Below are 26,268 nucleotides of genomic sequence, written 5' to 3'. Positions count from 1 at the left end.
AAAGTAAGGGTTGCTGCAGCGTATTGCTGGAGTGGATATCTGTTCACATCAGAGACCCAGGTAGGAGCGTGCGGCAAAAATGCAAAAAAAATACAAATGCACATCACAGGTAAGACAACCCGATTATAGTCTATGGGATCCGTCAGGCATTGTTGGTGGCTGCTCTATGATGAAGCACAACCGTAGAGATGAGCAGCGCCTTATGGCCACTTAACACAGGACAGCTGTCCCACTGACTATCACTCCAGTGCTCGCACCCAGCAACCATAGTCGTTCGGAGAATGGAGGAGGAGCAACAGTTTACACCGGTAAGTAGTCACTGGGTCTTCAGGGCAGATCAAGAGCCTCGTGTGGCGCAGAGTGTTAAGGCAGCAGAGACGCAGTCCTAAGCTCCCGCTCATAACCTGAAGGTTGCTGGTTCAACGGTTCAGGTAGCCGGCTCGAGGTTGACTTAGCCTCCCATCCTTCCGAGGTCGGTAAAATGAGAACCCAGCTTGCTGGGGGGTAAAGATGACTGGGGAAGGCAAGGCAAACCACAAAAACAGTCTGCCAAGAAAATGCCACGATGTGACGTCACCCGAGGCGTCGGTCCCATGCTTGCACCAGTCAACTTTACCTACATTTAGGTGAGCTAAAAACCAGGCGGTGGCCATGTGTACACAGGCAGCTATAACCGCCCCGTGTAAAATGTACCTTTAACCCTTTGTTGCATTAAATGACCACAAACACAGGACGGCATTTGGTTTGTCTTTAATGAAGGCACTCTGGTTTTCTGAACATAAAGCAACCAACAAGTCACAGATTCCACTAACACACAGGAAACCGCATGATCGGGACGACTACGCTGTCATTGGTAATAAGAGTCAGTGACATCATATGCAAACTGTCGTTACAAACAGGACCTCCAACCTCGTCTACATTCTGCACCCTGCATAGGGATACAATAGTGAATCCTTAGTTAACGAGGGTCGGAGGATTTACTTTGGGAGTTTGGCGCAGCAGCCTGAGTGAGAACTAGAGATGAGCGAACGTACTCGTTTAGGGCGATTTCGCAATCACTGCTCGGGACCCCCGGCGATCAGTTGTCATGAGGACAGATGTCAGTGCTGACCGTTCAGTCCCCACTGCAGCAGCCCGGGCTGGTATGACAGGCACAGCTCCCACTGAGATCAATGCAATATGTACAGAACTGACAGCTAGGTCAATATCAGCCGATCACCGGGGCTCCTGAATGGCTGACCCCCACCCATCAGCTATGGATGTCAGATTCTGAAGATAATAGAAGGTCATCGATAGTCAAGTTCCAGAAAACCCCGTCAGGGTACGTTCACACCCAGTGGAATAAGTGCAGATTTTCTGCAACAATCAACAAAATCAACACAATTGGTGCGGATTTTGACGCAGATCCACAGCAGTCTTAAATTGAAAGGGTTAAATCTGGTGCAGATTTTGATGCGGATTTTAGTGCACTTCCGCACCACTACATATGGAGGTACCCATAAGGTGGAAACCAGTGAAGACATTATTACCGTAGACGCTTCCATGACCATCCCTCTCATCTAATCCCTGTAGTCCGAGCTCTGTAGGTTTACCGCAATACCTTCCCCTGCACAGCAGGCATCCGGCGTCCGTGGAGCGAGCAGCATCACAAGATTATTCTGCATGTGCAAACAGTGTTGTGTACTCACAGGTGATCAGGTGGGTTATGGCCACTATTGGATGATCTTGTTCCCAAAGTCTTCACATGAGGCGCTCGCTCACTCGCCTCTCCTATTTCTTTATCCTTTCACCTAATGGGGTTTATAAAAATATATACAACTTGTGCAGAAACCCGGCAGTTCACAAGCATGGAAGAGATCATGTGCACATGGCTGCAATAGGACACCAATAGGTGTGTTCACATGGGACGTAAAAGACTGTGAATGCAGAGACTCCACATCAAAGTCATATGGATGCCATTTACCAAATCTGCTCCATATGGTGCAGAAAAGTTCCGCACAAAATTGAACAATACCTCTGCAGTGCCACCTAGTGGAAGGCAGCATTCCTACAAGTCAATGTTACAAGGCTTGTATAAAGAGTCTAACAATGACTGGGAATTGAAAGCCAAGCCAGAATCCATACACAGACAGCTGTTTCGGGGTTTTTGTCCCTCATCAGTAGGTTTCTGGTTTGGCTAGTGAGGCCTGTGACGTGGCTCATGAAAGGGTCTCTTTTCTCCTTAGAGAGCACCTAGATGGTGAGTGAGTGATGAGACTTAAAAGGCCATTCATGCTCCGCTGGGTAAAATGCAAATAAGGGAGATTGAACAATACCTCTGCAGTGCCACCTATTTGACTTGCAGGAATGCTGGCTTCCATGTTAGACTCTTTATACAAGCCTCGTAACAATGACTGGGAATTGCTATGGACTCTGGCTTGGCTTTCAATTCCCAGTCATTGCTACAAGGCTTGTATAAAGAGTCTAACATTGACTTGCAGGAATGCCGCTTTCCAATAGGTTGGGCTGCAGAGGGAGTCTTCTGACTCCCTCATTGCATATTACCCAGAGGAGCATGAATGGCCTTAAAAAAAGTCTCCTCACTCACCTTTTAGGTGCTCTCCCTAATGGGAAAAGACAGCGTTCCAGGCGCAGAATTGAATATGCACACACAAATTTACGTGACTACCTGCTCCATCCACCTGAACTTGCTTCTTTCTGCATCAAGCACACAGATTTCTGTAGACCCCGTTCAGAGGAGCAGGACAATTTCTGCAACCAATCTGCCCGCTGTGAATATATCCCAAGTGCGCCAATGTGATCGTCTGCCATTTATCAACCCACATAGGTGCAGATCTCCCTTTAGGATCGGAATGTTGTAACAACTTTGGCATCAAATGTACAAAAATCCATATATACAATGTGTATGAAATGACTTGTGAACAGTGGATAACATACGTAGCCTTCATATAATAATCCTAGAATCAACGCAGCCTGTAATTAAACGATACATAACATACAGCATCATTCTGTAATTAATAAATTAAGCCGAAGACGATCTGTCATGGGGGCCCGGACCCCCCCCCCCCCCCAACCCCGAGACCACCTGCCTGATCCAGAGACGGCCCCTCCCTGTATCGCTGGTGCCCACACCTCGCAATCATTAGTAATTCAACAATCATATTGTGGAATCAGCTGTCACACAAGACAATACTTGGAGGACTGAGGACGACCGTAGCAGATAATAGGGGGAATGTATGAACCTTTAACAACCTGCATCCCAAGAGTGGAATATACTGGATTTCTGGTTATATTGGGGACGGACTGACCCGAGTCAAGCGGCTTCATTCATCTGTTTAGTGCAAACCTGCAGGAGCCCCCCAGCGGGAACATTTGATCAGCAGTTGTGCCCCCATGACAGAGTTTCTTTTAGAACTGTAAGAAGAAAAAAAAAATCTTTAAAGTTGATGCCTGGAGCCCCCCCACGCCGCTCAGTGCTTGTAATTGTGCCCCTAAATGTAAATTTTACATTATGAGGCTAAATACTGCTCATCTTACAAATGAATGCGGCCGGCATCATACAGACCTTGCTGCGGTCTACCATCATGGATCGCTCAACTTTCAGGCATCAACTAAGTTTGGCACCACCGGGTCTTGAACTCCTCTGTAAAGGTGACTTTTGGCCACTTGTGCAAGAACTTGGTCCAGTCCCAAAAATACTCCAGAGTAAAACAATACTAACCTTTCCTAAATAGATACAGACGTACAGTAAAGTCCCAGTGAACATTTTACCTGCGTACAAGAACAGTTCCGTGTTCAAGGACGTCACCTCAGTGAACATTTGAGATTGTGACGTTTCCAAAATTCTCCAACATAAAGCAGTGAAGCAGCTTGCTTTTTTCTTGTGCCTTGCAAGTTGAGAGTAGCAGCAGGGGACATTGTGCATAAGACCTCGATTCTTAGTTCTGGGCTGGTTGGGTCTCAAGTCTATCAATGGATCTATTTGCTCGAAGCGTTCTGTTTGATGGGGGTGTACGGTTTACCCGAGAGTCTGAAGAAGACCCGTCTCATCTCGTGGAAGCATCGGTCCGTCAGGTCGGCGATATCCGCTTCCTTCACTCCTGAGATGTCGATTTTTGGAAGGATTTCTACTTTGATTATTCCTAAAAAATTAGGGAAATAAGTAAAAGATTTAAAAAAAAAAAAACTCATAGGAGGAGAAGAGGGGAAGAATTAGGCACCAAGATGGGGAGGGAGCCTCCCAGACTTTGGACTACATAAAGCAGGAGCTGGTAATACAATGGATGCAGAGAAGCCATCATAGGGTCCATCTACAATGGGGAAGTGGGGAATCATTGCTCACCAAGCGCATCGGAATTCTCTTCTTACAGCCTCCATTCAGAGTAATGAGGCAGTCATTAAGAGATTCTTAGGCAAATTAATTGTCGTTCAGTTTTGCACAATCCAAGGATCAACTAAATGCTAATCGTTCTGTGTAAAAGGACCCTTAGGTACAGGTGGGTTTGGGCGAAGTCCAAGTGCAGTAACCTGGCTGACAACTCTGTGAATAACACTGCACCAGGCGATAAGAAACCAGACTGTAATGGCCCCCTGATCCAGCAGAACAACAGGCTGGTCTTCAAAGTATATTGACACCTCTACACTTCAATTTTGCTGCTGTAGAGCCTGTGTAACTCCTTCATATAGCTGGTTGTCTTGCTGCTTCTCATAGATCCAACAGCACACCGCTCTTAGCTGTGTCGGATCACTGCTGACCTTCTCTTTGGGGTTAGAAATAGTAGCCTGGAGGGTAGGAGGTTGTACACAGCAGGTCAGAGGGTGGGAATGAGGGCATTCAAGGCTTCAGGAAGGACAGATCACACAAGCTATAGGGAGGAAAGTGCACACACAAGGTGGTCTGCAAGGGGAGCGTAGATCATATAGGCCTCACATCCAGCATGTATTACTGGGAGGGACAGATGAGTACAGTCCGAAACTAGGAGCAGGTTGCAAACTATATCAGGGGGTATGAAAATAAATGAAGGAATGGCGATTGCAGCCCAAAACTTAGTGCAACTTTTTTAACTGAAGGTCACCACTATGGGCAGCACAAGTAACCATCTAGACCTCAACTCAAACTAGATTTCAGAAACTGAATCTCACATATAGCATTTATGACCCGGATGGGTCCTGTGTGCAGCGAGAGGACTGTTAAATATTCTTACAGCATTTCATTCTCCATGGGGATAATGGTGACATTTACTATAGGATAAGTGACTGTGGTGCCAGCAGGTGGCAGTCATCATCCTCCTCCCGTCCCCCATGGCTGCACTACACAACCTCTGGATCATCCCGGATCTGCTCCAGTTTGCCTTCACCGAGCGCGAGACAAATCTCTGCAGGTTCCTCCATCCTCACAATGCAATCACGTCCCACAAGCGGCAGAAAGCAGATAATCCATCCTCATATAAGACTGATCTAGAAAGCTCATGCCGCCCACTAAACAGGCTTAAAAGCTAAATTTCAGTTTCTATTTACATACCGCCCGAGAATAAACTCTTCTTCCTGTCGTAGAAGCTGGTGTAGGAGGAATAGACCACCGGGATGATGGGGACCTGGGAAAGCAAAGACATCATTTGCTGTCAGACTGACCCAAGGAAGACGTAAGGGGTCAGATCTTCAGGCACAGCCTAAAAGTGCATGTTACAGTGTGCCAGGAAAGTCGTATCACCTGTGTATCTAATCCTATCATGTGTGATACTCTCTGCTAAACCACTGAATATAATCTGCTGAGCCAGCATATCTAAGCCCATCATGTGTGATACTGTTTGCAGAGCTGCTGTATCTAAGCCCATCATACAACACGGCCTTGAAGAACCGTGCAGTACTACACTACCAAGCATGGATTGTTACTGAATTGCATTAAAAAGTTTACTAGTCCTCTCCATTTCTATGAAAACTGCATGACAACTAATATGGCTGCCTCTGTCTTAAAGGGGTTACCCAGCCCCCTCAAAAAAAAGAAAAAAAGTTTTAAAACTGCTCAGAGTGACAGCAACACTTTAAATAAAGCCACCCTCGACTCAGCTGAACCTTTGCAGCTGATATGCAATCGTCCTCTGAACGCCACTTCCTGCTGCAGCAATGGGGCGACATGTGGACACGTGACCACTGCCGCTAACCGTTGGAGAAAGTGAGCAAGTAGGCTGGTGCCCAGTGGAATGAAGGCAGACCGGGATCTGGCGAGAAGAGTGCGGCTTAATATTTTTTAGGGCTGCAACAGTGTTTTCTCACCCAGCTCTCCCAGAAACATAACGATGAACAAGCGGGGTGTGCCTCCGGATCGTGGTGATGGACATAGATGGGCAGGCCTTCACTGCCCCTGTGCTGCCTGCCCGGCTACGTCCAGCGCCCCGCTATCTCCATATATCCCTTCCAGTCACTGTGATCGTCGCCAGGTAATTACCTTCGCCTGAAGAGCGAGATGAAAAGCTCCTTTCTTGAACGGCAGCAGATCGCCGCTGTTATTTCGGGTCCCTTCAGGATACACCCAGACCTTCAACTAGAGGAGGAAGAGACAACGGAGGATGAGGAGATCACGCTGGAGATGTCTGGTCATTTAATCAGCGTCACGTGTAATGAGGATCTGTGCCGCCGCAGTTCATGCTCCCGCAGGGAGAACAGGCAAATCGCACGCTCAGCATTTTCTAAAGCCGTACGGAGCCCATTAACTCAGGCAGTGCTTACATTGTCATCCGTCATGGCCCGCGCTACCCCAGCCATGATTGACTTGGCATCACGGGTTTGCTTCCTGTTGATGTAAATGACCCCTCCGAGATAGGTGATCAGGCCCACAGATCCGGCGAACATTAACTCTCGCTTGGCGATTTGCACGCAGCGATCCGGCAGGATTTCCATCAAACCTACAGGAGACATAATAAAGAAAGATACAGAATCCATAATCGTCCAGGTAATACATAGAATCTAATCATGGGGGCGCTATGTAGAAAGAGTAGAATCTATAAGCTATAGTTTAATTGACTATAATGGGGTTTGATTGGCATCCGCCCCGCTCGCTGGCATTTGTGCAGGAGGCTCTGAACACAACCTCAGGCACAGATGTGAACACAGCATTACTTTATATCACCAAGTGTTGGGTTAGTTTGTATCTCATTTAACCCCTTAAGGCAGATATGTGCAGGGATTCTATGGTGCAGGCTCAGGCCGCAGCAGCCGCGACCAGAGATACCTCCAATTGTGGCAATTCGGACAGTGGCATTTCATTGTCCCAATAGGGTTTGAAGTGTTCCAAATGGCCCTCCTGCAATGAGACTGCAGGGTATCATTTGGCTATCATGGCAGTCTGTGGCCCTGTGAAGGCTCCCAGGGCAGCTATGTATTTTTGTCTATTAAGCCCTATCTGTAGCCTTTGGTGGCACATCTTAATAGGATGCCTGCAGAAATACAAAATACTGCAATACTGACATATTGCAGCATATTTTATAAGTCATCAAATGAGCACAACTTCAGGTTCCTTTAAAAGAACTTAAAATAAAACCAAAAGGAAATTTACTGAATTATTACAAGAGATACAAAAATATTTTCAAAAAGTTAAAAATATGGAAAAAGGGTTTATTAATAAACCCCCCCCCCAAAAAACCACATCTTGGTTGGTCAAAAGACAGAGAAAGAATTACAAGTTTTTTTTTAAACTAGTACAAAACAAATAAATTTGGTAGGGTCATAATCGTACCGACATGCAGAATACTTTTTGCCACAGTATCTATGCTGTAAAACAATAACTCCCCATCCATCCCCCTTTGCCCACTTTAAACAGACGCTGAGAAAGCATTTGATCACATAGCCTGGCCCCTCTATTCTAAGGTACATTGGTCTGGGCCCAGCCATAAGGACCTGGATACAAGCCCCATATCAGAACCCCACGGCCTCCACTAGAGTAAATGGAATCTTATCACCTCCATTCCTCATAGGGAATGGCACTTGACAAGGGCTGCCCACCATCTCCCCTACTTTTGGTCTTATCTCAAGAGCCCATGTTGAGAAGCATTAGAGCCAACCCCAACATCGCGGGTCCCCAGACCGACAAACAAGATATCAAAATAGCCGCATATGCAGATGACCTTCTGTTCTTCATAATGAATCTGACAAGGAGTTTCTTCTGTCTAACAGAGGAGTTTAGGAAATTCCAGATAATCTCAAACTTCAAAATAAATTTCCAGAAATTAGAAGCGCTAAATATTTCCCTCCCTCAAAGACTACAACGCTCCCCCTCCGCTTCATTCCAGTTGAAGTGGTCCCAAGATGCCATTAAATATTTAGGAGCGTGGATCCCTGGGAACCTTGATGAACTCTACACATATAGTTTTAGCGCTTTACTCAGGAACATCCAGGGGGACCTAACCCAATAGTCTAAGGGCCTATACACGTGGTTCGGAGGATGCGCGATATATACAATGAATCTTCTAGCGCGTATCCTATACCTCTACCAAACCCTATCAAGATCCCGAGCTGCTTCTTCAACTCCATTTCATCAGACGTGATCAAATTCATTTGGGCTAAGAAACCTGCTCGACTTTCGCAAACCATCATTTGTTTCCCCCGAAATCTCAGGGAGGGGTGGGCCTACCAGATATTCAGGGCTCCTGTCAGGCCTCAATACTACAAAGACTTGTAGATTAGTGTAGACATGAAACAGTAGGTTGCTATCGAATACACCTTTACCCCGACTCTCCTAAACCTCCTCCCTTGGGGGTCCACATTAAGAACACTCCCAACGATAGCACCTATTCTCTTACTTTGCAGGACACTGCTCTCCAAAGAGACTTTAGCACCCTCACCTGCCTTTCCAATATTGGGCAATCTGCAATTTCCCACCGGGATCTTCTCTGGATCTTTCTAAATTTGGCGCCGTGCAGTACATTTCTTGTCGGATTCCGTATTGATGTCCAGGGCTGGTCTGATAGAGTCATCGGACCTTGTCCTCCTGGGTTTTGGAGATCAATACAAAGTAGTTCATTTTTTGGGATCCCTTCCCTCAGCACGAGGCTTCTGTAGACCACTCTCAACATTCGAGAAAGCTTATCTAGGACAAGGTCCCACTCAGCACCCACCATCACCGACATAGGCTCTGCTGATTTCTCAGCCTCAGGGCTACGAACCCCCTATCTGATCAAATGAGAGAGGGAGTTTGCTCGCACCTTCTCCACAGCCCAGATGGACAGAATACTAGAGTTTACACATGGATCCTCCATCGCAAATCCACTCTTCCTCGCCCCCATTGTGCTGGCGTTGCGGCTCAGAGAAAGGAACCCAATTGCACATTTTCTGGGAATGTCCACTAACATGCAATTACTGCAAGTGGGTACACGCTACCATCGGGAAGACGCTACATCCTAGAAACTCTGACGTTATATTTATTCCACCTCTTGGACCTACCCTTATGCACGTACCACAAATCCATACTCCGTCACCTCATAAATGCAGCACGAGCGTGTATTCCTGCTCTCCCTCAGTGGCCCAATGGGTAGGTAGGGTGGAGGAGATCCAATGGATGGAGGAACTCACAGCCGCTCTACAGGATAATGGCAGCAAACTCGGCCCCCCTGGGTTAGCTTCCAGAGTGCACCGCAATACCGAGCAATAATGGGTTCTGGTTAGGGTTGGTAGAAGGAAGAGAAGTCGATACAGAGAGACGAGAACTGAGGCGAGCCCCATGGACGCTCCTCATATTGAAGTGGTGATCAGACACAAGCCTGGAACCCCCGCCCCGCTTTTTTTTTCTGTTGATTGATATTTACACTCTTTCGTTTTCCCTCTCGCCCCACTTCACCAAATTCAGTCTCTTGTAAGACGGCCTCCTCCGTTCTTTCTGCTTACCACCCTTCTTTAAGCATTTATCATGTGTGGTTTTGTTCACAGAGGTTGTTGGGAACTTTTCTGTTTATTCCAAGCATACAGGTTAGTCCTTCGGGCACACCGGGAGTTAACGACAAACCTGATGGTTTAACCACGGACTACGGTCAGGGGGGTCAGGGGCCAAGCAGAGCGCTAGACCTCCACACTCGTTAAGATCAAAGACTGTCAGGCTGTTAATCAAAGTACAATATGTGTTTTATCGTCGGCTTCCAATGGGGGAATTTTTTTTTTTGTGTTATATACTTGAAAAAGTTTAAATACAGAATTAAAACAAAACAAAAAAAACACAAACAAAAAAACACAATAACTCCCCAAAGATAGTGGGATGGCATTTTTTTTCACTCCACTTAGAATTTTTTTTTTAGTACATTAAATCGAACCACTGAAAAATACAACTCATCCCTTTAAAAAAAAACACGCCCTCAGACATCGAAGGAGTTAAGCCACGCCCCTGTCCAGCTAAGACACGCCCTTTCAACACTAAGCTACCCCTTTTGTTGAGCGAGGCGCAGTGGATTGTTCGTTTTGGTATGTGCCACATTTTGTTGCATGTTGCACAATCACATTAGTAAATCTGCTCCAATGTGACGATGAAGGTAAAATGTATCAACCCAGCTGACTGGACCGGATACATATGGGATATATTAGGTTTGGCTGTGAGCAATGTTTTCATATATTGACAGCAAGCAGAGGCCTTGACAACTGAAACAGCAAGTCTATAAGAACATTACATTATGACCGGACGACTCCAGAAATCTTCTGTGCTGCTGCGGACTTGGCTCCTCCTACTTGCCTGTGTCAGAGTATTTATCTGGCCGCCCTTTGTTCTGCCTCAGCAGGGGATCATTGATGATGACGACTCCTCCAGCAGTGAAGGGGTTACCGATAAGAAGTCGCCGTATTATTAGCCGTACTTAATGTTGCTTTAATGAGTTCTGCCGGAGCCATTAGCGATCTAACGAACCGGCCGCTCTGATTAGAGCGCGAGACGATCTCTCCGCCGCAGGATTGTTCTGATTAACTGCAACAGCTCCGAGGAAGATTCTCTCCACGACGGCGAGACCCCCAAAGTCCGAACACAAGCTTGTCATATAGTCCAAGCATCACACATGTATATCACCGCGGACTGACAGCGGCGCAGAAAAAATGGCCACCGTCGCCTCTGTCCGCCGCGGTCTCCACCTCAGGACCAGCCCGCCGCTTTTCTTAGATGATCCTCCTTCAGGACTAGTTTCCCACTGCCGGATTACCGGGCGTTCTGGATTAGCGCATCAAAACCATCGTATACATAGCCACATATCACCCTCACCTTCCATCTGATAAAATGGCGCATTCTGCAGCAAGACAAAAAAAAAAAAACCTACAAAATCTACCGGGAAAAAAATAAAAAAATAGTTATTTTTTTCCTTCTTAATAAAAACAAAACACCTTTCAAGACGCCGGGAAGAAGAATCAATACGTTCTTAGCGGAGCGGCTGAGATTAGCAGCCGCGGCGCACTCCAGAGACGGAGTCAGTTTAATCACCTGGACAGTTAATAACTGAAGCGTTGGTCGCAGCTGATTCATCGCAGTCTAATAAAGCAGGGGGGGGGGGGGGGGTGCAATAATGTATCTGCCAAGTACGCGAGGGGAAGGCGCGCGCAATTATTGGACCAGGGAATAGGGGACGATTTTTCAAGGCCTGCAGCTTTAAATGAAGAAACCGGACACTGAAGACTCCAGATGTGCGGAGAAAACACTTCCTTTTTAGAGAGGAATAGAGTCAGCTCCACGCGGCCTGCGCTATTGTTTTTAAAGATGTGCAGATGGAGATGTTTTTGCATGTTTTCTGTCCTTGACATTGCGTTTTTGGCATTTTGGGGGATTTTTTCAGCTTTAAAATAAAGTTGTATTTTAGATGTTGAGTGGGGGCGCTGTTACATGGCAGTCTATGGAAAATTGCTGGTGGTCAGAAGAGGTACTGCAAGTTCTAAACTATTACGCCTCATATAAACCCCCCAATTTATGCTTTGGATAACTAACACCAGCCACACTTACGGCACGGTCTCCAGAAGGGTTTCCTTGCTGGTTTTACACAGATTCTGCGTGTTACCCGTGTCCCATCGTGCAACAGGCTTATACAACAAAGATTCTGAAGTCTGCATCACAGAACAAAAAAGCATCCAGTCACTAATTTGATGCGAGTTTCTGTAGCAAATACGCACATTGAAATGGGACGACCGCCGTCCAACACGCAGATTTTTTAAAATAAATTTCCTGTGAAATTTGCATCAGTGTTTCCTGACACGGATTTCTGCTGTGTGAACGTAACCTTTTGGATACATCCGCACGGGGTGGGAATGGAGCGGGTATTCTGCGTGGAATTCACAGTATAAGCCACTGTATATACTCCAGTGTATACGGCATGTGGAGGAGAGGGTGTGGAAAGATTCAGCATCAGATCGGCAGCAGCGTAGACCTGCGATACGGATTTTAAATTCGCACTGTGTCAATTTATGCTGCCGATTTGTAGTGCGGGTCCCACTCTTCTAACGAGCGGGGGGGGGGGGGGGGGGGGGAAATCCGTATTAAAAGTTGCACCAATCGATGCGAAGTTTGTGCTGTGAAAAATCCACAGCAAATCTACAATGTGTGAACGCAGCCTTACAGAGCGCTGCGATGTGCGACAAAGTCGTGACTGTGCTGAAGGTCACCAGTCACACATCTCATTGAGAAGCTCTCCGGTCAGCTTTTCTCCAGCCTGAAATGGCTGATAACTGGGAGCAATACATTGTATTCAGCTGTATTGCACAGACTACAAGCGTCGTGTCACAACAAGGCCGCCCTCACGCAGGTGCTTTATACCACTATTATTAGCACGACACTTTCAGCGCCACGCTCATCGCGGTACTACCCTCCCATTGTTTCTAATGGGACCGCTCACACAGGCGCAGACCGCTGCGGTGCACTTCTATTTTGGGGCGTTTCAGTGTTTTTAAATGCTGTGCGTTGCCCATTGAAATGAATGCGCAGAGTTTTCAGCGCTGCTGAAGACACGGCACAACTTGGTGCAGCATTTTTGACCACGCTAAACGTCCAAGAAATACTCACCTAGCGGGCGCCGTCCGGGTCCCTCCCGCTGCTCCCCGGGGTTCCTGCAGGCTTGCTTGCAGTTGTCAGCGCCGACAGAACATCTCTTGCTGGTAACGGAGATTGAAAACTCTGCCTCCAGCAAGAGATTGCAGCGATTGGCTGAACCAGCGTTTGAGAGCCAATCATATCCAGCGCTTGATGAACCAATCACAGCCTGCCAGGGGAGTATTTTTTCAAGCAACCTTGGCTGCGTTTGAACCAAACCGCTGGCAAAACGGACGTCAGCGCTGCTGAAACCGCAGTAAACGCAGCGTTGAAAAACACAGGATTTTTGCAAACGCCTGCGGGAGGGAGGCGGAGCCTGCAGGCTCTGAGCATAGGAAAAACCCTCGGCAAATCCGCAGCGGCCAATGCCATCCCTAAGCGGTGCAGACTTGTCCACATTTATAATCTGCTGCGGGATTTAACCCTTGTGTTTCAGGATAAACAGACTTGCTGCAGATTTAGAATCCACAGCATTTTACAAAAACGCTGCGGATTAATGGCGATCATTTTCTGCGTCGCGTGAAGGAGGTTTTAGGTCTCCTTCATATGGGCGACACTGCATCGCTGCGAGAAAATCGCAGTGATATCGCATCGCTGCACTGTATGATATCGCTGCGATTTTCTCGCAGCAATACCACGATTTAGTAGCGCTACAAAGTCACATGTAACGCCACAAAATCACGCGACTTTGTAGCATCTGCTACTGTCAAAGTTGCATCGCATCGCATGCAAACCGCGTTTTCGTGCAATGCGATGCAACAGAGAGGAAGGCTCCATAGAGAAATATGGGCTACAAAACCTCATGTATCGCGGGCATATCGCCGGACCTGCGAGGTTTGTGTGTCATTTTGTAGCATGCTACAAAACATCTCATGTGTGAAGGAACCCATAGGAAAGCATGGGCTTCTCATACATGCGATTTGTAGCATCGTAGCAATGCTACAAAATCGCGCGACTTTGTCGCCCGTGTGAAGGAGGCCTTAGGGATTTCCATGGTGCAGTATATTAACTTCTGTGGCGGACCGGCTGCGAGTTTCCCCCCATTAAATTCAATGGCAAAGTCAAAAAACCTGCACAAAAGTGAATTGGCGCAGCCGACTCGCCATCGATCCACCTCAAAATACGCAGATTTTGGAAGCATTGACTTTTCTTTTTGCATAATCTGCAAGAAAACCGGCACCAACATCCAGATGTTACCGCTGCCGATTGTCCTGCAGTGTTAGTAACGTGTGAGCGGACTCTAAGCCGCGTTCACAGTTAGTGTTGTCAGAAACCTCTCCAGCATGTCCCATATCGCAGTATTGGCTCTAGCCAGCAGATGGCGCCATTGTATAATGGCAGAAAGAGAAAGCCCACTAGGAAACCCTGAATCCACAACATTGGGTTTCGCAGCCAACGTCACCCCTTTAAATAAACAGGTAAAATCTGCTGTGGATTCATGGTACATACCATGCCAAAATCCAGACAAATGGCGCAGATCCGCACCAAAATACGCTACGTGTGAAAGCACCCTTACAAGTACAGGCCGGAAGGAGGGGCTGCGCACTTCTGCCACCTTACCCATCATGTCCAGGACGCTCTGGTGATTGGAGACGATGACGCACGGTCCATCAATCCGAAAGTTTTCCAAACCTTTGACCTCATACCGCAGGCCGAACACGTATTTCATGGTGCGCACAAACGCCCGGATTATCCTAAAGGAAGAGAAACAAACAAGATCTGAGCGGTCTGCGTTCTATCGTACACGAAATGTATCAGATAAAAATGTGGCGCAAATGTATCCTGCAATAAAACGCCAACTCTCTGATGATATATCACCGCCACCCCGAACATCCTTATAACTACAAGCACCGCTCGCTGCTCATCTCCCCCGCGAGCCACAAACAAGACTCACCCATTTACACCTCATTATTCCCCAGCGCAATCTGCGCCATTTTTTACCTTCCAATTAATTTAACCAGAATCTCCGGCGCCGTTCATACAGCGCAGCTTATTCTGTGGAATATAACGGACATGTCAGTTCTTGAGTCGGGTCACCGCATGGGGCTAAACCCACCAGCATAATCATGGCAGATTTTCCAGCGTACAGTATATATTTGCCACTGAGTTGCTGTGTGTACAAAACCGAAAATGGTAAATCTCATCTCATCCCATGTAATGATACTGTAAATGTACCCAGGAGCTCCGTCTGATGCAGTGAAGAATCCACGGGGTGTAATAATACACTTATTACATGACATGGAAGCAGCTTCTGCTGCCACCTGGTGGTCAGTGCTGGTTCACCAACAAGATGATGCTCATCACAAGTTGTGAACGGCCCGACAGAGGTGGCCACAAGCTTTTATGCCTTGGTAGCCACATTCAACTCAAACATGAAAGAGACATTTTAAGGGTAGCGCCACACGGCGACTCTGGGAGACACCGCTAAAGATCGCACTATGATGTACGGGAATGCTGTCATTGGCATTCTCAAGAAACCTTAACCTGATTGCAACATAACCACCGAGCAGCGGACCCCAGCGATCAGCTACTGGTGACCTATGCTGAGGATCGGTCCCTGGAAAATCCCTTTAACACTTCCCAGATGTATTCTCAAAAATGTATAAGCGCAATACTGGTCCGATTTTCTTGGACTGATATCCAATACGCTGCTGTAAATACACAAGAGCCTTCATCCAACCGCACTACACCATAATTAGTCATTTCCGTCATCCTTCCCCCTCCATCGTCTCCAGAACACTTCAGATCAGCGGACGTCGCATCTTCTGAGATTCCGTTCCCTCCAGCTGTAATGTTCCGATCTGCGCCGATGGTTCCCCTACACCCCGCTGCACCTCGAGACCCCCACTGCACCTCAAGACCCCCGCTGCACCTCGAGACCCCCACTTCTGGCGCTCTCTGGCACTTATATCCCCCTACCCAGGAGTAAATGGAAAAGGAGGAATCCGAACACGACCCCCCTGAACTGGAGAGAGAACCGGAAAGGCAAAGCTGGATGGAGTAACCCCATTATGGTACCTAAAGGCTTGTGAGGCCATCATGGAGCCATGGGGGCAGGAAGAGGTAATGCAACATCATGGCCCTAAGAGAAGGCAAGAAGATAAACCAGCAGTGAAACACATTTTGAAGCAAGAGGCGTCTTCTTCGGTAATGCTACAGTGTGTCCAGCAGGGGGTGGGATGGGGCAGACATTTACTTGTATTTTTTTGGGGGGGGGGTACCTTGTTGCCTCAAAATGCGTTTTAGTGCTGATTTATGTAATAAGAGGAGGTGTACTTTTCCTTCTCGCCTCCTGCTCCCCTTACTGGAAGGCTGCGCCGTTCACCAGTCCTCACCGGAGAGGTTTGTATCCGCCATGGATAGTATTTTATGGGCTCCGGAAGGTAAGTGATCAGATACAGACAGTAATGGCAGGAAGCACAGGGCTCTCCTCTTCTCAAGTCCTTTCCAGTTGGATGCCGGCCATGAGAGCGCTCGTCTCTGGCGGCATCTTGTAGAGCTTTACAATGCATAAACCATTTCCAGAAAACCTCCTTAACATTTACTTTTGTCCTTCGTTATAAGGCTCTCTCACCCCCTCTAGGGCAGGTTGGGGGTGCCCAGGTCTAGGTCCGAGCTGTCAGGCCACCTCCGGCCACCTACCTGCCCCTCTCCGCCAGCTTTAGGGCGTCTCGTGTGGAAATCCTGACGCGTTTCGTGTCATTCTCACAATCCCTGAAGCACCGGCTCTGAGCTCTCCCACGGAATTGCATAAAGCCTGGAACGTTAATTGCCTTCCAAATAATTTCCTTCACGCTGTGTAAATTTGCAGACACTCGGCAGAAGGATGTTTGCCCAATTACTTTCAGTAAATGACCATTAAATATTTCATCTTTTTCTCCCTCCGAACTGTGAAGACGAGAAAGTGAGAAAGTTGTATTTCTCCAGCAATTTGTCACTTGACAGGATATTTTCTGTTTCGGCAATAACGTCACGCGGACATCTAACGAGCGTCCTCCTAGACCCGCCGGTCGTCGCTTGGATGAGCAAACAAGAGCGACAAACGTTACTCCGCCAAACAAAAAATCGTTACGTTTTTTACATTCGCCGTATAAGTCAATGAGAATGACTGAATGAGCGAACAATTAGTAACACTGTATAGAAGGCCGAAAAAAGACTAATGTCCATCCAGTTCAGCCTGCGGACGCATCGCCCTCATTGGTTTCTATGGGAGCTCTACACCTTTACAGGCACGTCCGGCTCAGACACCTGGTCCGCTGCAAAGTCCAGGGCTGAGATCAGGTGATCGCCGGGGGTCCCAAGCAGTAAACCTCCCCTCCGATCAACTACTGAGGACCTACCCCGAGGTAAGTCATCAGTATTAAAGGAGATGTCCCGAGGCAGCAAGTGGGTCTATACACTTCTGCATGGCCATAATAATGCACTTTGTAATGTACATTGTGCATTAATTATGAGCCATACAGAAGTTATAAAAAGTTTTATACTTACCTGCTCCGTTGCTGGCGTCCTCGTCTCCATGGTGCCGACTAATTTTCGCCCTCCGATGGCCAAATTAGCCGCGCTTGCGCAGTCCGGGTCTTCTCCTCTTCTCTATGGGGCTCCGTGTAGCTCCATGTAGCTCCGCCCCGTCACGTGCCGATTCCAGCCAATCAGGAGGCTGGAATCGGCAATGGACCGCACAGAAGCCCTGCGGTCCATGAAGACAGAGGATCCCGGCGGCCATCTTCAGCAGGTGAGTATGAAGACGCCGGACCGCCGGGATTCAGGTAAGCGCTGTGCTGTTTGTTTTTTTAACCCCTGCATCGGGGTTGTCTCGCGCCGAACGGGGGGGGGGGGTTTAAAAAAAAAAAAACCCGTTTCGGCGCGGGACATCTCCTTTAAATGGAGATAAATGCCAGGAATGCCCCTTTAATGTGTTATTTGGATCTTATTTGGCCAGGAACGTCATCCGTTTTTACCGTATAATCCTCCTGTCGCACCCGCTGTGGGGTGGGCACCAGTGCCCAGCTCTGACCAATATGGCAGCAAGGCGTTATAGACTCAGTCAGGGGCGTAACTATAGAGGATGGGGGCCCACAAGGCCTCTCTTCTCCATATAGGGAGCCCAGTACTATGAATAAAGCATTATAGTTGGGGGCCCTGTTACAGGTTTTGCCTTAGGGCCCAGGAGCTTCAAGTTATGTCTCTGTGCAGCATGGTTTAGGTATGGGTACGGGTACAGATACAGATAGAGGGGGGGCCCAGCTCACATTTTGTATCAGGGCCCCTGAGCCTTTAGTTACGCCCCAGGACTCAGTCACCACATTAGTTGGGAACTCAACAGAATGACATAGGCTACACAGAGGCACACAGGTATAATTGTACCGCGGGCGCTCAGAAGAACGTTAGGATGTCGTATAAGGGGGTAAGATTTCCACCAAACAGCGGTCAGGGGATGGCGAACGCTAGCGAGAGGTACCGTCTGTCTAGCGAGTGATGAAGGATGTCCAAGGGGGCTAGTGGACATGCGCTCCTACTGCTGTGCATTAACGCAACCCTCCAGTTTTAGGACAAGGATCTGTCCCGAGATCAGAGGGGGCTTATTACCTCTGCTTGTTTCTCTTCCGCTGATCCGCTGTTTTAAAGTCCCATTTTTGGCTATCCAAGATGGCCAACGCAATCTTCATACTACCAATGCAATGCCGCTGGTGATATACCCCTCCAGAACTCAATCTCAAAATCATAGGGTCGCTATAAAAAAAAAATTGCTGCAACCCTGAGAGCTATAACACCACTATCCACTGACTGCAAGCAGAGATCTAGGAAACAGCGAGAACACATTGCAGAATTTCGCATTCTACAACAATGAAGCTTTATTACAAGGCAGCCGGGACGCCCAATCAATAACAATGAACTCCGGAGAATCAAAGCGTTATTTGCCTTTCCCAAATCAATCATCACCAGAGAATGGAGACTTGGAGCCGACAACCGCGGAGAAGTGCATTGTGGGATCACGGGTCACGAAGTAACCGGAACCGATAAGATGCTGATAGCGGAGGGGGCGATTACTTATTAACGGGTCCGGTAGAATCAGTATGTAAAGCAGCTGCTCCAACAAACTGATCGCACATCCATGAGGGTCCGGTAACAGAGACCCCCCGAGGATGGCAAGGATCGCGCCGACGTGGCGGTAAAGTATTTTTATCCGTTTCTAGGAAAGCTGGGTGACAAACTTTAGTCCGGAACGGCGACTTTTACAACAACACATCCCCTTCTCTTGTACTGCTGCACCGAATAATCAGGAGTGTAGGAAAGCTGGGTAACTTATAATTCGGGACCCTCCACACGGGTGAAACTTGGCCGCAGGACGCAGCGTAACACGGAAAATTCAGCACCAAAACCCGCAAGACCCTGATGCGGAATTGAAAACGGCTCAACTCCAAATTCCAAATCCGTATGTAGACGTTTGGACTTTGGCGCAGTTTCCACAGCGTGGCCGCATGTTGCTGTACGTCCGTGCAAAAGGCAGCCGTTAATCCCCAGCTGAACGCTCTTGTTTCGTTTGGATGACCCCCATCATCCCGTCGCACGCAGCTTCAGTGTTGTAAAATGTGAATATTCTAACGGGCACAGAGGGCGCGGGTAAGTTGCGGAGTCAGCACAGCGAGGGTCACGTGACCAGCGCCACTAATTATACAGTGCTGCGGGATAGATGAGCAGATCGTTAATATTCCACTGCTTATCTCCGGCCTCGGCGGCTCCTGAAGTGTCTGCCCGGACTTTAGACCTTTCTGGTTCTCTCTCCGTCGCTCCGCTCTCTTCGCCTTCAGGCGGCGTTTAATCTATGGACGCCCACGGCCGTGCAGTAAAAGATTCAGGAGGCCCAAGATGCTATTAAGATGCAGAGCGACGGCGAGGGCTCAGCACGTGCAAAGAGGAGCAAGAATAAAGGCGCGAGACGAAGCGGCAGGAGCCGTAACCGCGCACAAGTAGTAAAGACATGAGACCGTATCAGGGCTGCGATCCCTGGACGTCCGGCGGTTCTAAAGAAGTGCCGTACGGATATTTTCTACGAACACCAACACGGGGACCGCACTGCAGTTATTGGAAACCGGGTTAACTCCCATATAGCCGGGCCACGAGAAATACTAGCAATAATACGGCGCAAGATAATAATAAACTTTATTTGTATAGCGCCATCATATTCCGCAGCGCTTACATAGACGGAGGATACAGAAAGACAAAAGTACAAACATTACAGAACCACGGTTACATAGTAATCAATTGATGGAAACAATAGGGGTGCGGGTCCTGCCCCAACGAGCTTACATACTACAAGTAATGGGGGGATACAGAGGGTAAAGGGGCTGGAGATGTGCACAGTATGGCGAGGTGGAGAGTGAGGGATGCTATACACATAGACAATGGTCAGACATTTAGCCGTGTGACGGCAGAAACAGTATGACTACAGGAGCGGTTTATGATGGCTAGCAGGGATTGCAGTCAGTAGGTCAGGGAGCATGTTATCAGGCGGAGTACAGAGAGGTTTGTTTAGGGAATGTGGTATGCCTCCCTGAAGAGGTGTGTTTTTAGAGCACGCCTGAAGTTCTGCGAGTCCTGGATTGCTCGGGTAGCCATTGGTAGTGCGTTCCAGAGGACTGGTGCTGCTCTGGAGAAGTCTTGGAGGCAGGAATGAGAAGTTCGAATTAAAGGGGCGCTCAGTCTGGTTTCATTAGCAGAGTGGAGAGCCCGGGCTGGTTGATGGATTGAGATGAGGGAGGCGATATAGGGGGGCGCTGCGCTGTGGAGAGCTTTGTGAATAAAGGTGGTGAGTTTAAATTGAATTCTGTATTTAACGGGCAGCCAGTGCAGTGACCGGCACAGGGCAGAGGCAGCCGAGCGTGGCGTAAGCGTAGCCAATCATCATAAGAGTGGCGGTTAAGGGGCTGCCAAAGCTATCGCAGGAGCCACAGCTGTTGGCAACCACTTTGCAGCCTTGATAGACATTACACAGCTCCACCCTGATTGGGACAGGTGTGGTGAAGGAGAGCAGGGGGTGATGGGTAACGTTATAAAGAGTTTTCTGTTGTATTTTTAGTACAGTATATAATGCATTGCCATGTGGTTCAGCCACACCAAGATGGCCGCGCCGCCTCTCCGACTTCATGATGCTAGTCTTATAAACTACACGCTGCACTGATTGGTTAGAACTGCTCACATGATCAGTGCTGGCCAAACAGTGTGCATTAGTTAGCTAGAGAATTGCCGAGGCCGTTCTGGACAGCGAGATCCCAAACCAGCGAATCGGAAGGATGTTGGCAGAAAAAAGAAAACTGTAGAAAGTAATACACCCCATCGACGGATACAGAAACAACTTCTAGCACTTGGAAGCGAGAAGAGCTGCTCAGGAACAGGTTAAATGGGTTTGTCTGAATGAGTCCTCAGGGTCAAACAGCCGGAGCCCGCGGCACCACGAGGCGCAGCGCCACCATCCAGTGAGGAGGAAGCGGTTTCTTTACATAGCCGAATGGCATAATAAGTGTCGCTGATCATGTGATCAGAGCAGAGGATCCCGTATCGCCACCGCTCCAAATAACGTCTATTATTATGAGGATTGTTACTAAGGAGAAGTTCGTAACTCATAAAAACCCCCCGACCCAGCAGGGCGCCCCCATAATGGTGCGCAGGACTACCAGGGCGCAGTGTTACCCTTCAGGAGTCTGGGAAAGCTGAGTGACACGTCCTGCAGGAGCGGCGATACTGACCCCTCCGGACGACAAGGGCCTTTCCTACAGATAGCGGACCGTTCACAACCGGCTGAACATTTTATTCTGCGGCGCAATATTCATTCTACACAGACAAGACACGGCAGAGCCCTACGGAACGTGGCGGATCCCTGGGAGGTCACACACGTCACCTGCAGGGCCACCCGGGAAGCAGCGTGTTCTGCTGCACATCCTCCGGCAAATACACATCTCATAAGCCATAGGCAAATCTGCGACAGGTCAACATACCATTAGCATGTTGTATAGTCACACGCATGCCATGAGAGGAGCAGAACACGAGAGCTCTAGTAAGAAGACCATTGTCTAACCAGCAACTCCCAAACATCACTGATTGATATGAATTCCGAACCACGTGACAATTTATTTATTTTACATGGGCCTCTACCCCTTTCCTGCTACTGTATATGCCGCCCGCATGAACGCGCCCGCATGGAGCCTTCACACAAGTGGAATATTTCTGCAACACATGGAGAATTCTGCACCAAAATCTGCATGTATAGACACCGGTTAGGAAGCGGAAATCCACATTGGCAGATTAGGCTGCGTACCGTGCGAATATCCTACTTGTGTGAAAGGTCCCCAAGTGCCGCATACGTGGGTGGAATTATTCCACCAGGGCACACTGCAAGACCGCTTCATCTGCCGCTCTGGAATTAGTCGCCAAAATCTGCAGGGCTAATTCTGGATTTTGAAGCAGATTTCAGCCATTTTCAATTCTGCATCAAAATCCGCAGGTAGCCCTTCAGATTGTGGTGCAGATTGGTGGCCAATCGCATCCTTAGGGCCTCGTCACACATGTGGAATATCTCTGCAATAGGCACTATGTTCAGTTCTGCATCAAACGCTGAAGGGAGGCAGCAGATTTTGGTTCAGAATTTACCCCGTTTTGTGGTGTGCAGAACAGGTTAACTCCACCCGTGCGAACGTGCCCTCATGCCACATCACAGTTCTGAGCTCCACGGGGGGAAAAAAGAGCTTCACACTGTCCGACGATTGTCTCGTGACGCCAGTGTGCGTAAACCTCGCTGTTACTTATTGCCAAAGAGTATTGATCTTACGTTTAATTGGTCCGCGAATAAAGACCGCTGGAGCCCGACGCACAACTGAGAATATAAGGCCCCCAATGTATAGTGCAATCTCCCTTCTGCTTTATCCCCTTCTTGAGCGGAGATCCCCCGGTCCTGCGCACAATGACGGTGGCCCTCCCCGTTTCTGCAGTTTTTGGTACATTCACATGTAGTGGAATTGGGGGAAGATGTTCCGCAACAGAAAATGTGAACCAAAATTTGCAGCAAATTCCGCATCAAAATCCAGACTATTGTTGCGGCTTTTGCGGTGGATCTGCAGCAAACAGCGCGTCAAAATCTACACCATTTCCACTCCATGCGAACGTACCCTTGTGCCGCCTTCACAGCGCAGAAAATTTCCGCAACACATCTGCAGGGTTTTTGAAAAATGCTGTAGATTCTAAATCCGCCACATGTCTACGGATGCCGCAGTACTCAATCATATACGAGGGTTACACCCCGCAGGAGATCCGCAATTAAGAAGAATCAGGAACGGATCTGGTGCCTATTTGCCGTGTTTTCCACTGCGTAGCGCCACCAGCGATTACGCTACGTGTGAAGCTACATAACCAAAGGGACTGGACTGCAGATGACCGTGGAGGCTCGCCATCGGTCATGCGCAACCTAGTTTTTTTCTTTAATATTTGTATTTCCTGCGCCGTCGCTAAGCAATGACACGGGTACCCACAACCCATATGCAAGGTTTATTGTCTATGGACTGCGGGTCAGACAGCCTGTATTGACTTTAACGAGGCAGTCCATGCGGAATCCACGGCACAATATAGCACAGTGCGATTTTTTCCTCCATTTGAGGGATACGCAATTCGTATCTGCGATTGTGAGCGAAAAAGCGAAACACGCATTTCAATGGCCGCATTTGCAGTGGATTCTGCAATTGGAATCCACCCGCGTGAGCTCGGCCATAGAGTTCTACCATGAATTCTCCATGGGACTGAGATCAAGAAAGTAGCTTTCATCTAAGAGCGTCACCATTGTTAGAAGTACACAAGAGCGCGTTACCATAGAAAGAGCAGCGTTGTACTGTTACTTACCGCGGCGAGGTCCTGCGGGCAACATGCAATTGTGGAATGTAGCACATCTTGTAGAACAACCTCTGCGTGTCGGGCGGCGTTCATCATTCCTGATATGCAATGAACGCAGTCAACCCCATCGTATGTCACGGTCTGCTGTCTACGGCAAACACTGCTTATTTCGCGGTGGTCCATTGGGGCCAAAAGTAAATCAGCTTTCATCTGGATCAAGTATTCTCCAGTCCACGATTCCTGTCCGTGGAGCCGCTGCCAACGCGGTAACAGTACAATAACAAGTCGTCACTCCTAACGATGGCAACTCTTTCAGGCCGAGGCAACTCTTGAAGGCCGGGAGTTCTGATCGCAGTCCCATTCAGAACTTATGGCAGAGAGAACTGAAAGGTTACACGTGGCGGACTGTCTGCAGTGGGAAAAAACTGCAGCAAATCCATTCAAAATGCATACTTTAGGGTGCAGATTTTGATGCTCGTTTGCAGTGGAAAAGTTAGACTAAAACTGCAAAAAGCGAATCTACCCAAAATTACGAGTCTACTGCAGACCGCCATTGTGTGCGGGACCAGGGGATCTCAGCGCGACCCAAAATCCTGTGAATTCCATATGAAAATGGATCCAGGAGGTGATACAGCAAAAGGGAGATTGCACTAAATATTACGGGTGCAATGTTCTTTGTAGGCCCAATGCACACGGGCGTATTTGCATTAAAGATCCTGTAGCGGGCTCCGCCTCCGGATTCTGCAGCAAATACTGCCCATAAACATGCTATGGAAAATCACTTTTCCATGTCCACGAGCGGAAAATCAACTGTGATTTTCCGCTTGCAGAGGGGAAAAAAAAAAAATTGCAGCACGTTCTATTCCAGCGCAGCTTCCGCGCGGACGGCTTCCATTGATGTCAATGAAAGCCATCCGATCTGCGACCTTCCACAATCATCGTTGCGGAAAGGTTGAGGAACCGCCTAGCGTCCACGTGGCATAATCTGTACTACGCGTGTGCGCCAGCACATCCACATTACAGATTATGAAGAATCCGGAGATGGAACACAGGGGTCACTGGTCGAGGATACGACCCATCCGTGTCCAGGCGGCCTTAGGGCTTACCCCGAGGTCTGCAGGGTGCGCACAGAGCTCTGATGTATTCAGCAATGGACCATGTAAACACAAAGTAAGACAAATACTCGTTGGCAATACATTTTGTTCAGAAAAACGGCCAAAGAAAAAAGGCCCACGGGAAAAAAAGTTTAAAGAGGTTTAATAACAATAAGGCCGCTGCAGACGGGTGAGTCGGACCCGACCCAAGCGCCCGCAGAGAGCGGCGTGTACTGCGCAGACCAGAGCCGGCGGCGGGTGAGTGACGTTTCTGTGCGGGGCTCGCGGTCTGTTTGCCGCGCGAGATTTCGCGCGGCCGTCTGCATAGGATTGCGTTTGTTAGCACAATCCTATTCAGGCTTGCAGTGGCGGAAATCCCGCGGGAAATCCCACCGCGGAATTTCCGCTCGTGTGCAGGAGCCCTAAGTGAGTTTTTTTTTGTTCATCATTTGTTTTATATGAATAATCGTTGGCTCGTTCACTTATCGTTCAGGTTAAACCCCGATCGTTCAGTCGTTCTCAGGCACTTATACCGCAAGATTGAAGGATTCCTGTTTGAACGCGCCAATCATGTATCTGCTGTATGAACAGGCTGTCCGAGAGCGAATGAGTTAGCGGTGACGTCACTCGCTTCTTCAAACAAGAATCGGCTGGCTACAAGGACCCTAACCCCACAGATAAGACGGTGATAACGGAGTACAGATAGCGGTGGTACGCTCTGGATCACACCGCCTGCCTGCGTTTCCCTGGGCTCAGCATGTGCCACCGTGTGCCGTCTGCGCCCAATACATGATGAGACCGGAAGATAATGACAGACTGGCACAAACATGTTTGCAAAGCATGGGTCCTCATAATGTTTGCCCTAGGTCAATCCAAAAATCCCAATCACGTGATCATCCATACCTTACACCACAAACATCACAGAGCTTTAACTTTGTGGTGCTGCAAAAACATGTGGGCAATCATAGCCGTGGGCATTTTTCTGCCAAACTGTTATGCACCGACTCCATAAGGGCCCGACATTCTGTAGTGGGCGCTAGGCTTACAGCCCAGCACCATGCAGCTGGAAAGAACACCAGAATCGGCAGACGTCCCCGATGTAATAAGGGGTATATCAGTAAGTTATGAAACCGATATGTAGTTTAAAAAGGACATGCTTTTCCTTCATACATCGTTGCCATTACATATCCACGTAAAAAAAAAACAAAAAAAACAAACCACAGATGACGCGTTTCAACTCTTCCACAGAGCCGTGATCTCATGGTA

At 48.3% G+C, this 26,268-nt stretch overlaps 1 protein-coding gene across 1 annotated transcript in view; it reads right to left on the bottom strand.

The window, feature by feature from the left end:
• Positions 1-734: 734 nt before the first annotated feature.
• Positions 735-26,268, bottom strand: part of AGPAT2 (1-acylglycerol-3-phosphate O-acyltransferase 2) — a 33,085-nt gene continuing 7,551 nt past the window's right edge. The window contains exons 2-6 of the mRNA XM_066580246.1: positions 14,594-14,727; positions 6,727-6,902; positions 6,446-6,541; positions 5,522-5,594; positions 735-4,142 (exon numbers count right to left, since the gene is read on the bottom strand). Of these exons, the coding sequence (XP_066436343.1) occupies positions 3,979-4,142; positions 5,522-5,594; positions 6,446-6,541; positions 6,727-6,902; positions 14,594-14,727 (643 nt within the window). The 3' untranslated portion in view covers positions 735-3,978. The remainder of the gene's footprint in view (positions 4,143-5,521; positions 5,595-6,445; positions 6,542-6,726; positions 6,903-14,593; positions 14,728-26,268) is intronic.

The sequence above is a fragment of the Eleutherodactylus coqui genome, chromosome 10 (assembly GCF_035609145.1).
Source record: "Eleutherodactylus coqui strain aEleCoq1 chromosome 10, aEleCoq1.hap1, whole genome shotgun sequence".
Lineage (NCBI taxonomy): Eukaryota > Metazoa > Chordata > Amphibia > Anura > Eleutherodactylidae > Eleutherodactylus > Eleutherodactylus coqui.
The sequence above is the reverse complement of the archived record's forward strand: the minus strand, read 5'-3'. Positions and strand labels throughout refer to the sequence as shown.